At 44.0% G+C, this 16,010-nt stretch overlaps 1 protein-coding gene across 2 annotated transcripts in view; it reads right to left on the reverse strand.

Moving 5' to 3' along the window:
- The window catches only part of FAM184B (family with sequence similarity 184 member B), a 118,247-nt gene that overhangs the window by 49,026 nt on the left and 53,211 nt on the right, over positions 1-16,010 (reverse strand). For both annotated transcript variants that reach the window (XM_043870919.1, XM_043870918.1), the window contains exons 2-5: positions 8,648-9,403; positions 7,543-7,678; positions 6,127-6,266; positions 5,346-5,552 (exon numbers count right to left, since the gene is read on the reverse strand). In XM_043870919.1, coding sequence (XP_043726854.1) covers positions 5,346-5,552; positions 6,127-6,266; positions 7,543-7,678; positions 8,648-9,403 — 1,239 coding nt within the window. The remainder of the gene's footprint in view (positions 1-5,345; positions 5,553-6,126; positions 6,267-7,542; positions 7,679-8,647; positions 9,404-16,010) is intronic.

Here is a 16,010-nt window from a genome sequence, read left to right on the forward strand (position 1 = left end):
GCTGCCCTAGCTGCCAACTCCCCTCTGTACCTGGTGATGCCAGAGCCCCTGTGACCCAAGCAGCTGCCCACCTCCACACCCCTGCCTCACCGGGGCAAACCCAAGTCCTCAGGGGCAGCCTGAGGAGCAAACCCCAGTGTACGATCCATATGTAGAGGTGGAAATAAAACCACAATTGAAACCCAGGGGCAGTGTGGCTAAGGAAGGCCCGAAACCTTCCCACCAGCTGTACAAGCTTCAGGTTAAGTCCACACGATCAACCAGGCAGACTCTGTGTCTACGGAATATATAAAAGGTCACTGAGAGCTCCCACGAAAGAAAACACACTAGCTCTGATAGCTGTGGACACTGGAGGCAGGAACACAGAGGAGTAGGACCAGATTAGAATCTGAGCTGCCCCCACAGCAGGTCCAGAGATCAGCACAGTGTTGGAGGGCATCCTAGGGAGGGGAGGTGGATTGTGACTCCCAGCTAGGGAAAGGACTCTGACAGCAGTGACTCCAGAAAAACATTTGTTATTCTTATGTTTTGACTTGTTCTATAGATTCTTTTTTTTTTTTTTTTTTGACTTGTTCTATAGATTCTTTTGGATTTTTTTTTTCTTTTTTTCCTTTTATCCCCCCTCTGTTTTAGGTGTCGATTTTTTTTTTTTTTTTGCAGTATGAAATCTAATTAAGCTTTTGAGCTTTTTTTTCCTCAATCACATTATTTATTGTTGTTATAAACCTCTGCCTCTACTTTGGGCTTTTGCAGTTCTGTGGAGATCCCCCCCTTTTGTTCCTCTCTCTTTTTTATAATTTTAATTTTTAATTTTTTAAACCTGTTATATTTTTTCTACATTTATTCCTTTGTTTGCCTCTCCAACTGTTCTTTTCCCCTTGCAGTTAATCTTTAATGTATACAAATCTTCTTCATCTACTTCTATTTAATTTTGCATATCCTTTCTTTCTTTCTTTCTTTCCTTTCCTCTCTATATATTTGTTAGTTTTGTTTTCATTGCTTCATTCCCCACTTGGCACCTTGCTTTAGTTTTGTTTTCCAGCTTGTGTTTTAGTTAAGTTTGCTCTTAACTGGTAAATATTTTATTTCCTTTGTTTGCTGAGTCAATCTATTGTACTTTATTTTTGTTGGACTGTGTTGACTTTGCTCATCAGTGTGTATATATGTGTGTGTGTGTGTGTGTGTGTGTGTATTCCATTATTTTAATTATTATTTGCCTGATTTTGTAACTGCCATTTGTCTGGTGTTCGTCTTTGGTTTCTCGTTTTTGGATATTTGTTTTAATCTCACTTAATGCCATAACAAACCACTTGTGGAATCTTTGTTTTCAACCAGAGATCAAGCCCTGAGCCTTTGGAGTGGGAGCACTGACTCCAAGACCCTAGACTACCAGAGAACTAAGTCAGAAAGAGAAAGAGAAATATCGTATTCTAATACATATATATGGATCTAGAAAAATGGTACTGAAAAATTTATTTACAGGGCAGCAATTGAGAAACAAAAATAGAGAATAGACTTATGGACATGGGGAGAGGGGAGGAGAGGGTGAGACATATGGAAAGAGTAACATGTAAACTTATATTACTATATGTAAAATAGATAGCCAATGGGAATTTGCTGTATGGCTCAGGAAACTCAAACAGGGGCTCTGTGTCAACCTAGAGGTGTAGGAGGGGGAAGGAGATGGGAGGGAGTTTCAAAAGGGAGGAGATATATGTATACCTATGGCTGATTCATGTAGAAGGAGATATCTGGTATGGTTCTAAATATTTGGAAATTAAGTAACCTATTTTTAAATAACAAAGAGTATTTTGGGAGTTGGTAGAAATAAAAAGTTGAAAAAAATTTGAGAAAATCATTCACATTCATATTTATTATTGAAATTAGAAAGCAGAGGCCTAGAATGTTTTGGGTTAACTTATTTAAGATTTGACAATGAGGCTCTTTCCCCAGGCACAGCACTTCTTACACACTGACTTGACTGATGTTTGAGTGCATGTCTTGTTTCTCCTACTAGACAGTGAGCTCTTTGAAGGCATGGATGATTCCTATAACCCTGCATTGCTCAAAACACCAAGTATGCATTCAATGAATGATAAATAAACCATAAAGGGATGCTGGCAGGGTGAAGACCTAAAGGCTGCACTCCAAGACCCAGGGCAATGTTTATTCTTCCTTACTACATAGACAGAGAGCAAAGGTTATGCAGCCATGATTCACATCCAATTCATGTGATATTCAAGTGACTTTATTTCTCAGGTTCTTCATCTGTGAAAGGGGAAAGCCACCCCTGCCTACAGGGCTGAGGTAAGAAATAAATCATGGACTGGAGAGCTGTCATTCCTTTTAGCTGCACAGCATCTGATCCTTCTCGGAATGTTTGAGAAATTCTCCATCTGATACATCAGAACCATCCTCCCGCCACAGAACCAGAAAATGTCAGACTTACCTTCCCAGACCCCCTTCCAAAGAGGACTGAGGGCATGTGACCATCAGACACACTCACCCCAGATTTCAAATTGGAAGCCATCGATATGTACAAGCTGGAGTCACTGAAACAAAACGGATCTGGCAACTGCATTTCCCAGGGGCAGCAGGGCCACCCATTCTATAGCAGCTCTGACTGACAGACATTTCCGGGATGATGGAAATATTCTAAGGCTTATGTGTAGAAGTCCTTCAGCACTGTGCTATCCATTCCAGGAGCCATTAGCCACATATGGCAATTAAGCACTTGAAATATAGCTAGCTCACCTGAGGAACTGAATTTAAAATATTATTTAGTTGTGATTAACTTAAATGTAAATAACCACAAGAGGCTGCCAATTAGACAGCACAGTTCTGCAGGCAACATCCAGGGCCCGTTGTTGGTGGTTGTCAGTTGTGTACATGGCATGTCTAGCCTCAGAGGTGGTGGCAGGCGTGTCCTCATCACTTACTGAGTAGCTGCCAAGCCCGGTTCCCTGGTTTTCCAGAAAGCTTCTCATTGCCCTTTACTACATTCCTTTCTTGCCTAAAGCGCCCAGGGTGGGTTTGTGATGCCTGACACCCAGAATCATAAGTGACGCAAATGAGGCGTAGAATGCAGCAGTGTCTAGCTAGCTCAGTAGGGACTCAATAAACCTTTCCACGGTCTTCTAAGAATGTGTGGGCAAATGCTAATTATAGGACATGACTGCTCTGTCTGAAGATTAAGTAATCATATCCTCTAATCCCACGACAGGGAAGGTAGATAGGCCCTTTGGGTCAACTCCAGCCCTTCTCCTGTAGCATCTTTTTCAGGTTAAGGTAGCATTCAGGATACATAACACACTTGTACTCAAGGGCCCAAAGAAACAGTGCCCTCTTAACTCTACAGGGAAAACAGGTATCTATTTTTAGTCTATGAATACCTGATTTGGGGCCTCTTCAAGGTTTTACCTTCCTCTAGTCTACATGGCCTAATTTATGTAATTTATGTCCTCAGTTTGTAGAAATGATCATAATTTAAAAAAAAAAAAAACAGGAGGAAATGCAATTTATTTCTACATGATTCATTTCCCAAATGGATCCATGCCCCTGATTAGAGCTGAAATGGAATTTCTACACTCAGAGTCAGGCTTGGCTGACAGGTTACCAGGGCAACCTGTAGCTCCAGAAGAGTAACCGCCCCTCCCACTAACTGTGGCTCAGGATAGAAAGAGGGTTCAGCTACATGAGGGCTGGATTTGTGCAACCAGTTACTGCTCGTCGGGAGGAAAGTGCTTTCAATACAGCTGCTTCCCACCCTGTGCAGGGATGGGAAATCATGGGCTCTGGAGTCAGGCTGTTGGATTTTAATGTGGCTACACCACTCACTGTCTGTGTGAGCAGTTATATAATATCATTGAGCCTCAGTTTTCTCATCTCTGAAATGGCAATACGAACATTCATTTTGTATCCCTGTTGGGAGGATTAAATGTTTTCATAAGAATAAGTGCTTTACAAAGTATGAAAGTGAAGTCGCTCAGTCATGTCCGACTCTTTGCGACCCTGTGGACGGTAGCCTACCAGGCTCCTCCGTCCATAGGATTTTCCAGGCAAGAGTACTGGAGTGGGTTGCTGTTTCCTTCTCCAGGGGATCTTCCCAACTCAGGGATCGAACCCAGGTCTCCCATATAGTAGGCAGATGCTTTACCGTCTGAGCCACCAGGGAAGTTACTTTATAAAGTACAGTGGTCACTAAATAATATTATCACACATGACGTCATCTAATGCACATGGTAACTAATTACAACCACTGTTTATCAAACTTTGAGTACATGTTTATGCACTGAGCTAAAAGTTTATATACAAAACCATATTTAATGCACGTAACAAGCCCCCAAAGTAATTATCTTTATTTTTGGAAAGGTTAAATGACCAGTTCATGGTCATAAAGCCAATCAGAGTCAGGACTTGGACCCAATACTAGTCTTTCATGAGACCGTTTATTTATCCAACACATATTTATTGAGTATCTACTACTTTTCACCACCACACACTGCATTCCTCAGTGATATATTATTCTCTTTCAATGAAAACTCAGAGCTGATAATGCAAGTTCTTAGATTAGAAAGAAGCCTTCTTATAATAATTAAAGCACCACCTATGCTTACAATAATGCTGATTTACTTCACTCTTTTCCTAAAACATTCAAATACATATGTATTTTCTTTCCTCAGCAAACACGAGGGATGAGGCTTTGCTTTCCTTCTCAGCAGAAAGCACCTCCTTCTGTGGGAATTTGGAGCAGTACTCAGAGGCTGAGAAACTTCTCTCCCACTGCCGACCCACTGATTAATCAATTACCTGCATTCACCTAGTGTCTATTACACCCCGGGCACTATGATCTGCTTTGTTTTTTCACATGAATTCCTTCATGTACTCCTTGCAGCTACTCTGTTAGGTGCTATTATCAACATCTGTTTTATAAATGAGGAACATGGGGCCCACCGAGATTTTCTATGAGGGACCCAACTGTCCACAGCTGGAGGGTGGCAGAGCTGGGATTTGAATCCAGGCAGTCTGCCAGGTCCACGTGTTCACTTCATTTTATTTCTCTCTGCTTTTGCAGAATAGAGGATTTGAATTTCCCTAAGTTAAACACTCTTATGACACAATTCCACCCCATGCTAATGACTCTAGGCCCTACTGTCTCACGGTCTTGGGATGCCCTGTCTCCTCCAGAAGACACTGAACTTCCTTTGGTCAGAGAACTAGCTGAGATCTGTACACAACAGGAGCTCAATAAATGTTTGAGGAAGGAAAAAAGAAACAAACAGGAAAGGAAGGAGGTAGAGGCAAGGAAGAACAAAAGGAACGGTATCTCTGGAATGGAGTCTAACCTTCTGCAGTCTCTTCCTTTCAGCTTCCACTGATGAGCGAACTGACTTGATTTCCACCGTGTGCTTCTTCACCAAGTCTTCTAGGCGCTTCATTAGCTGGTCTTTGAGATGTTTCTTCTCCTCTTCTGTCTGATGTTTGATTTTGCGAAGGTCTTCTTCATATTTTTGCTTCATAAATTCTGTCTCAATGCATGCTTCTTTCTTGGTCTATGAAAAGAAAAAGGGCTTGTAAAACTGCCAGGGTGGAGAGAACAGGAATTCACCATATCTCTTTTGTGCAACTTCTACAGTGTTGATTACTGATTTTAAAGCATGTATCACAAGGTACAGCAAAAGTTATAAGATGACATGCTTGATATTTGTAAGAAACCTCACTTTATCCACCATCGGAAAAGGACTTTTTGGAGTAATGCATCTATTGTCATAGGATCAGGTATTCCAGCCCACACTATAGTGCTTTCTAAAAAAAAAAACAAACCAAAAAAATGCTTTGTTTTGACTGGGAACATATAGCAGGAATCTTAAGCAAGTTTCCAGTTTCCCAGGAGCTGGTGATAAGGAGTTGGAAGAATGCCGCTACATTCTCAGTCTCCTAGTTTCAAATGACATGCAGCTGGCAGGACATTGGCTAGAACTTCACACCTACACATTCACCCCTGACACTATGGGACCTGTTGCTTCCAAGTAGACCTATCATGGTTCGGGGCTGGCCTCCCTCTGAAGCTTGTTCCAGCAGAGCCCCCCATGACTGCTCCATCCCCAGGGCTGGGTCAGACACTACCTGTGTATCTGTGCCTCCTTTTGTGCAGGGACACTCCTTGGCAAAGTTCTGGTCCTGCTGAGGATGGAGACTGCAGGTTTCCAAATCATTCTCTTTCCCTAGGACTTCATTCTCTGAAACTCTCTCTGTCTTCATGTCATCTGCAAGCACAAGTTCCAACATCATTGGGAATGCCCTTGGCCTGGGCCTTGTGCCTGAGGCCTCTGCAGGTTACCATTCTCTATTCAACTCCCCCATGTAATCCCTGCTCCATGGCCTTCTGGCCTCAAGTATGATCAAGATGGTGATTGTCATCTTTGCCCAAGTAGCATCTTGAGTTCACATAGTTGCCCTGCTCTCCCTTCTTAAACTAGTCATCTTTTACATAGGTTAAAAAATTGAGGATGTTCCTGGACATATGTACATTCAAAGGATTTAAATTTAAAGAGATTTCAAGTATAAGACAAAAATTAAATACAACTAGATTGCTCGGTTTCTTCCCATATTCCCCAAGGTACTCATGCCTTACTTCTGAGACCACCATACCTTCTGGTTCCAACTCACACTTTTCAGCCCAAAGTGATTTCTTCTTTCCCAGACACCTTGTTCCTCTGCTGCCTGGGATGCACTCATGATATGAAAGCATGCTGTGGGCTGTAAAGTAACAATCCCATAATCTCCCTGGAGCCAGAGCCTATGTTTTGTGCCCTTGTTATACATCCTAGTGTCAAGCTGATCACACTATACATATTCAAGAACTTTCTGATGAGGGAGCTCAGTGGAAAGCACTTTTTTGTTGTTGTTCAGTCGCTAAGCCATGTTCAACTCTTTGTGACTCCACGGACTGCAGCACACCAGGCTTCCCTGTCCTCCACTATCTCCCTGAGTTTGCTCAAGTTCATGTCCATTGAGTCAGTGATGTTATCTAACCTTATCTCAAAGAAAGCACTTTGGAGTCAGATAACCTATGTATCTTACTCTATCACCAGCCAGCTGGATGGCCTTAAGCTAGCCACATAACTTTTCTCTGGTTCATTTCTTCATCTGTGACATGGGATACTGACAATACCTAACTCAGAGAATTATTGGGAACATCCAATAACATCACTGTGTGAAAGATGTTAGAGTATAAAGTGTTGTCTAAGTCTAGGGAAAAGCCAGAACTGAGAAGTTCAGGCACTATGGTAGACTGGATGGAGAACTATCTGGGAGCCAGAGATCCTTCTGCATCATGCCTTCTGCATCATGCCTGACCTGTGGCAGCTCTGGGTATTGGCTTGCTTGTGTCTTGCATGATGGGACTCACCACCAGGCAGGTCAGATCAAAGAGCCCTGCCCTCCATTCTGCTCCCTTAACAGTCTCAAAGCTGCAAGCAGCGCCAAGCCAACCTGGTGGCCAACCTTTGCTCTGTAAGGAAATCAACTGGGGCATCTCACCGGTTTTCTGTGTCACATGACACTCCTGCAACATCAGCTTATCTTTGGCAATGGCCAGCTTCTCCCCAAGTTTTTTTGCCGTGCTTTTCAACTCTGAATTCTCCTGCCGAGCTTCCTTGAGCTGCACATCCAGGTCCTAAACAGAGAGACAGGGTGTCATTTCTCGGTTCTGTGCAGACACAGCCTATGTACATCAGCTCTGAAAAGTGGGTAAACGCACAGCATGTGCCATTAATCTCTGGAATTCAATCGCTCCGTGTTCATCAAATCCTGATTCATCCTCTGATTGGCTATGTGACCTTTGGCAAATTATTTAATCTTTCTGTGTTGTGCTAAGTTGCTTCAGTCATGTCCGACTCTTTGTGACGCTGTAGATTGTAGCCCGCCAGACTCTTCTGTCTTTGGGATTCTCTAGGCAAGAATACTGGGGCGGGTTGCCATGCTCTCCTCCAGGGGATCTTCTGGACCCAGGGATTGAACTCCTGTCTCTTATATCTGCTACATTAGCAGGTGGGTTCTTTACCACTAGTGCCACCTGGGAAACCTCAACCTTTCTGTAGTGAGGAGTAAATGAGATAAACTGGGACAGAAAACAATGCTCAGGAAGTATGAAAGATACTAGCTGGTGTTACTTTTAGAGACGGGGCTCTGTGAGACTGTGGGCCTCACATAACTAACTTGTCACTGGTCTAGTTTTCCACAAATATAAAGCCTCAAGGACGTTAGGACAGGCAAGTTGTTAGGGAGTGAGCAGGCGCTTTAGAACTAGGCTGAACTGAGTTCAAACACTTTTCAGCTGTGTGCCTAGCTAGCCCCTCCTTAAGCTTCTCAATTTCAGTTTTATCTTCTTATCTGTAAATTGTAAGTCTCTCAGCTCTCAAAGGACAGGGATCAAGTCCAGCTTACCATGTGTCTCCTGAACACAGCCCTGGCCTGGCACATAGTAGGTGTTCAATAAATATATTTCCTTAATGAACGTGGTTGAACTCAATGAAGGTAATGATGCTCCCTTTGGCAGAAGTCACAGCGCCTGATGCGTGGTAGGTGTTCATACTACCGGCCATGGTTACTCACACTTGGGAGGTAGGAAGAGCCCCTGCTTTACCTGAATGCGGTCCTTCAGCTTTTGGGCGTACTTTTTCAGGTCACTAATCTTGCGGCCTCTGTGCTCCAGATCCCCTTCCAGCTTCCGGACCTGGGCCTGGAGGGCTGCCTCCTGGGCCTGGAAGTTCTTCCGGAGGTCGGTCTCCTTCTCCTGCCACTGCCACAGGGCCTCGCTCACAGACTGCTGCATCGCCTGCCGGACCGCCTCGTTCTCCCGCTCGTAGGTGGCCTGCAGCTCCTCGGCCTTCCGTGCATAGTCCTTGCTCAGCTGCTGGTTCTCCGCTCGCAGCCGCTCCACTTCCAGCAGGACCTCCCGCATCTCGGGGCCGCACCCCGGCTCGGCCTTGGGCTCGGGACCCTCCTGGTCGAGCCGGCCCCACCGGGGCGCCTCGTGGCCACTCAGGTGCCGGAGCCTCTTCTCATAGCTGGCCTTGAGCTCCAGCATCTCCTTGGAGAGGGTGAGCACTCGTTCGGCGTGCTCGGCCTCCACCCTCAGCTCCCTCTCCTGGGTCTCCAGCCTGCACGAGGCCGACTGGGCCAGCGCCTCCTGTGTCAGCCGCTTCTGCAGCTCCAGGGCGCTCTCCAGGGCCTGGATGCGCTGCCGCAGGGCCTCCTCCTCGCCCGCGCAGCCCTGCGCCTGCAGGAGCCTGGCCTCGGTCTCCGCCACCGCCTGCTGCAGCTCCTCCTGGTGGGCCTCGCGCAGCGCCTCCATGCCCGCCTCGGTCTCGTCCTGGCGGGTGTTCAGGGCGTAGATCACCTGCGGGAAAAGTCACAGAGCTGGGTTAGCCCGAGGGATGTGGGTGTGGGTGTGTGTGAAGGGCCACAGTGACCAGAGAGGGCCTTGACCCTGGCAGTCACTCAAGCTGATCCCCACGAGCTTCACCTGAGAACAGGATTTGACTGGAAGTGATTTATTAGAAATTGCCCCCTGGATAAACCAATAAGGAGTTCCCTAGGTGCCTCTGGGAAGTGCCACGGGAATCAAGCAAAGGGTCTGAAACACTTTGGGACACAGAAAGCACCCCTGAAAACCAAACCAAAACAAAATACAACAAAACACTAGAAAACAGAATTCAGCAATGTATAAAAAGGATTATATACCATGACCAAGTGGGATTTATCCCAGAAGTGCAAAATTGATTTAACTTCTCAAAATCAGTTAATGTGAGATACCATGTGAATAGCATAAAGGGTAAAACCCATAAGATTGTCTCAACAGACAGAAGAAAACCATTTGACAAAATCCAATACCTCCTCTTGACAAAAACACTGACCAAACAAGAAAGAGAAGGCAACTCCCTCAACCCAATAAAGGCCATCTGTGAAAAACCCACAGCTAACATCATACTCCCTGGTGAAAAACTGTTCTCTGTAACTTCAGAAACAAGACAGAGACAGGGCTAGGTGCTGGATACACATTTAGGATCTCAGAAAATCCTCATGGCAACGCTGAAAAGTTTGTGTCTTTGTCCCCATTCTAAGAATGAACCACTGAGGTTCAGAGAAATTAAGCAACTTTTGCAACGTCACAAGGGATAAGAAGATTTGACTAACTCGTGATCACAGTACGGAACTGCACTGCATCTCACTATTCTACTTAAGCTTTCATTCATTCACGCATTTACCCAATATCTCAGATGTGCCATGTTCTGTGCTGAGTACTCGAAACACGTGTTGATGAATAAGGCAACTGAAGCTGTGATCTCAAAAATATAATTCAGTGGGAGAGTCAGATAAGATTATGGTTGGTTTTAGTGCACTAAGTGCTATGAAAGTGATCAGCACCAGTCACTAGGGAAGCACAGAGGAATGGTGTAGTCAAAGACTTCCCAGAAAAAGGGAACTTTGCCTCCTTATCCTTGGGGTTGACCAGTTCCCGTTAACATGTCAAGCTCTGTATAGGCATGAACAATTGACTTCTTCATGTTGTCTCAGAGCATTTGGTATGAAGTTGAGCATGGGGTAGGTTCATAATAAGTATCTATTATGGTACTGTTGCTGGTCATCAAAGATTCATGCTTGCTTTCCACAGAGTTGATGCAGAGAAACAGCCACCAAGCCAAGATCCATTTCCTAGTACCCGTGCATCTATATGGGACCACATGACTAGTGATTACAAGTGGAATGTGGCCTGAGGTGGATGGATGTCATCTCAGGTCCAATGTTGGGGTTAAGGTTAAGAGGAGGGTTAAGCAGAAGGCATGTCCTTTCCACAGTCTCTTTTTCTATCTGCCAACTTAATGTGGAGTGCAAGATGGAAAGTGCCTGGGTCCTCGGTGACTGAGCAGAAGGCCACTGGCTCACCAGGAGCACTGGTCTTGATTTCTGCACTAACAAGAAATAAACTACTGTGTTGAGCCTCTAGAGTCTTGACATTTATTTGTTACAACAGCTATGATCACTGTGGGAGAACTCACAGGACTCAGCATATAGTCATACTTATGGCTATGATTAATTATAGAGAAAGGATACAAAGCAAAATCAGCAAGTAGAAAACAAGCTTGGCAGTGGTGGGGGTGGTGGGGAGTCTGGAGAAAAACAAGATGAAAGCTTGTAAGAATCCCCCCCCAAATGGAGTCACACAGGATTTCCCTGGCAAGGAGTTGTGACAACACATGTGAAATACCGCCTGCCAAGAAGCTTACTGAAGACTTAGCAAGGTTTTTATTCAGGGCGAGTCAGGTAGACAGGCTTCTCTGGTAGCTCAACCGGTAAAGAATCCACCTTCAATGCAGGAGACCCCAGTTTGATTCCTGGGTGGGGAAGATCCACTGGAGAAGGGATAGGCTACCCACTCCAGTATTCTTGGACTTCCCTGGTGGCTCAGATGGTGAAGAATCTGCCTGCAATGCAGGAGACATGGGTTCGATCCCTGGGTTAGGGAGATCCCCTGGAAGAGGGCATGACAACCCACTCCAGTATTTTTGCCTGAAGAACCCCCATGGACAGAGGAGACTGGCGGGCTACAATCCATGGGGTCACAGAGCTGGACACAGCTGAGCGACCAAGCACAGCACAGTCAGGTAGACAACATCTCCTGGGCATCACCAAAATTCCAGACTCCCAGAAGGAAAGTAAGTGCTCACATACTTTATATTGTTTGCAGAAGTTAAGGCCTGCTGAGATATTCTTATTGATGTCAGTGGTGGAAACCCTCTGGAAATCCAAGTTCCCAGATGGCAGCCAAGAACAACTTTGCAAACAGGCCAGCTAAGGAGCAGTCTCAGATGCGCTATGTTAACTTTTCTGCACACCTAACACGCCAACTGATTTTAAAAAAAAGACTGATTTTTCTCTTCAATGGAGTCAAGCTGTGCCAGGTCAAATCTTAACATAAATGGGGTTTTCTCATGTGAAGAACAAAGCATCCTTGAAAAGGTTATTCCATGAAATTTGGCATTGTGACTACACTGAGGAATGGGAATCCAAAGAGAGACTTGCAGAAGCAGATGCCCTGAATGGCAACACACATGAAACAGACAAGCACAACAAGTAAAAGACTAGGCTGTGGAGTCTATGCTGCCTGAATGTAGTCCTATTTGCCATTGTGTGGATGCCATACAATGTATGGATCCAGAAGCTGTCTGCTCTCTGTGTGAGCTTGGGTATGCTATATAATCTCGCTGGCTTCCGTTTCCTCATTTGTACAATGGGGAGAATGAAGTTCCTGCTTTATGAGTTTCAGTCAGTCAGTCAGCCATTCAGCCACTCAGTCATGTCTGACTTTTTGTGACACCATGGACTGTAGCCCGCCAAGCTCCTCTGTTCATGGACTTTCCCAGGCAAGAATACTGGAGTGGGCTGCTATGTCCTGCTCTAGGGGATCTTCCCGACCCATGGATCAAACCCGTGTCTCCTGCATCTCCTGCATTGGCAGGCCGGTTCATTACCACTGCACCACCTGGGAAACCCCTTAATGAGGTTACTGAAGGATTAAATGAGGCAGTTCTACCCTGCACATTGCATAGTGCCTGGCTCACAACAAGAACCTGTGGGACCTGGCTATCCCTATTAGGGTTGCCCACAGGACACTTTGAGCCTGATGGAGATCCCTGTGGCAATGGCACTTCTCTTAAGGAAGGCAGTAGACTAGAACTGGTGGAGTAGGGGTCCTCTGGAGTGAAACAGACCTAGATTTAACTACCTAGGAGCAGAGATTACTGGTGGATCCTGTGTCTGTTTTTCTCCTTCGTCCTTAGAAATAGAACCCTTACCTTTCCTTTGGGCACACTGCCACATTTCTTAGCCTCCCTTCTAACTCAGAGCAGCTAAGGGACCAAGCTTTGCCCAGTTGAATATAAGCAGAGGTGTCATTATTTCTTCTGGGGTGAACCTCCTATTATCAAGCGGACATTTTGGATGCTGAAGGGGACACCACCGGCTAAGGATGGCAAGACAATAAGAGGAGCCAGGGTCTCTACACAGTGGAAAGCCATGCCAGCCCTGCAGTGATTCCACACAGATTGCACTGGATTTTCTGTCGTTCGCAAACTAATTCTATTTGGTAGACATATTTCTCAACTCTTTTTAAAATTGCTTATGTTATTTCACTTCTTGACCCCTCAGTTTCTTACCTGAAAGACAGAGACAACCCGGACCCAGTTTTGTTTTTTTTTTTTGAGGATCAAGTAGTATTACATCTAAATATGAGTTGGCACAAAATAGGTACTTATTAAGTGTTTTTTTTCTCTTCTTTTTTTTCACACTATGTCCTCAAAAAGAAACATCCCTTGTTTTCGGAAACATAATCTGGTCCACCCTCCCACCCCACCCCACTGTCAACATCTGAAAGTGTTGAGTAGATTTTGAATATACCCACCCTTCTGCTCCTGGTGCCTCACAGGCCACTTGACAACACTTTCTCTGCCACCTACTCGCTTTCTTTCACTCACCACCTTCTTACTCAACTGAAACTTCAAGTGGCTGGCCCAAGTTTCATTTGTGAATCCTTCTCAGGAGGAAGTCAACTTCAGAAGCCATCAAGGGACATGAATAATTCAGCAGTCAAGAGCAATATTGAGCAAGTTGCAAAGTCTTCCCAAGGATTTTAGAAATCCACTGCTAATGGTTTGATTTCAGAGACAATGTCTGCAGTGGACCTGTTAAGGTCTTAAAGGTTGAAAATTCCATGGACAGAGGAGCCTGGTGGGTTACAGTTCATGGGGTCACAAAGAGTCTTGACATAACTGAGTGACTGAGCCCGCACGCGCTGTAGGTTTAATAAAGCTATAATTAATGAATTCTGAGCATCAGATCCTAAGGAGAGTTTCCATTGAGTCTGGCAGCAGGAGTCAGAAGTGAAATGGAAAAGGAAAACAGGAAATAATACTTATCCAGTGCTCCCAGAATATAACCTTCTCTGGGTCAGTTAATAGATACATTATTTGTCAATAAATTTAACAGTTTTACAAAGTAGACATTCTCATACTTCTTATTTTTCAGATGAGGAAACTGACATTGGATGGGGTTAATTTAACATCTAGCGGTTATAAAGCATGGTGCTTAAAAGGAGGCTTTGGATTCTGCTGGGCCTGTAGCTCTACCTCTCTCTAACTCTGTGACCTTGAGGGCATTATTGAACTTCTCTGATTCTCTGTCACTTCATCTAGCACAGGGGAGAGAAATGCCTATTTCATAGATTTATTTGGAGATTAAAATGACACACCGAACCTAATACCCTTAGCCGCATTCCTAGCACAAAGTAAACATCAAGAAATTCTGTCATTATTTTTACTATTATTGCGAAGTGTACTCGCTCAGTCATGTCTGACTCTTTGCAACCCCATAACCTGTAGCCTGCCAAGTGCCTCTGTCCTTGAAATTCTCTAGGCAAGACTACTGGAGTGGATTGTCATTCCCCTCTCCAGAGGATCTTCCCAACCCAGGGATCAAACCCAGGTCTCCTACACTGCAGGCAGATTCTTTACTGTCTGAGCCACTGGGGAAGCCCATTATTATTGCCAAGACAATGCTAAAAATAAATAATAAAATAAAATAATGCTTAAAAATGCAGATGTTAGGATTGAAACCCAAATCCTTTTGGATCCCCAAATTAAAAGAAACAGAACAATAAGCTTGTTTAGAAGAAAACTGGTGATATTCTTTCATTAAGTATTTTTACAGCATTTACGACATGCTCAGCATGGTGCTTCTCATCTGATTGGCAAGTTCTTCCTCGTCTCCCACCCTTCAAATAAAAGGGCCCTAGAGCTTAGGCCTCAGACTTTCTCTTCTCTACAAACATTTTCTTGAGATCTCATTCAATCTCATGATTTTATTTACGCTCTTTTGGTTAGTGACTGTCAAATTTATATGTTTAGGCTGGACCTGTCACCTCAATGTCAGATTCATGTCCTGTTGCTTATCAATATCCCTATTATCTAATATGTACCTCAGATTTAATTCTGGAGATTTTTCCTTCAAAACCTGCTCTTTGTACATTATTACCCATCTTGCTCATCTTACTCATCTGGCAACCCCCTTCTTTCAGTTGCTTAGGTCAAACTTTGGAGTCTATTAATAAACACATGAAAGGAAGCTGAACATTACTAATTATTTGGAAAATACAAATCAAAACTGCAATGAAATACCACTTCATGCCCATTAGGATGATCATCATCAAAAACCAAAAAAATAAGTGATGAGGATGTGGAAAAATTGCAACTGTATTGCTAGTGGGAACATAAAACGGTGCAACTGCTATGGAAAATGGTGTGGTGGTTCCTCAAAAAAATTAAACACAGAATTACCATGTGATCCAGCTATTCCATTTTGGAATTTCAATTTCAAAATAATTGAAAACAGAAACTTGAATAGGTACTTGTACACCCACGTTCACAGCATTATTAACACTAGCCAAAAGGCAGAAACAACCCAAGTGTCCATTGATAGGTAAATGGATAAACAAAATGTGATATATACCTGCAATGATATATTGGGGCTTCCCTGGTGGCTCAGAGGTTAAAGCGTCAATCAATTAGCTTTAAAAAGAAAAAAATTCTGACACATGCAACCACACGGATGAACCTTGAAGACATTAAGCTAAGTGAAATAAGCCAGACACAAATGGACAAATATGGTATATGATTCCAATTATAGGAGGTACCTAGAGTAGTAAAATTCACAGAGATAGAAAGTAGAATGCTGTTTGCCAGGGGCTGCAAGAAGGGGGTACTAGGGAGCTAGTGTTTAATGAGTACAGAGTTTTCATTTGGGAAGATAAAAAAGTTCTCAAGACAGGTGGTGGTGATGGCTGCACAATAATGTGAATGTGTTTAACATCACTGAACTTTACACTTAAAAATGGTAAATTCTATGTTATTTATATTTTACCAGAATAAAAAAAAGTTTACATCTATCTGTGT

The sequence above is a fragment of the Cervus elaphus genome, chromosome 17 (genome assembly GCF_910594005.1).
Source record: "Cervus elaphus chromosome 17, mCerEla1.1, whole genome shotgun sequence".
Classification (NCBI taxonomy): domain Eukaryota; kingdom Metazoa; phylum Chordata; class Mammalia; order Artiodactyla; family Cervidae; genus Cervus; species Cervus elaphus.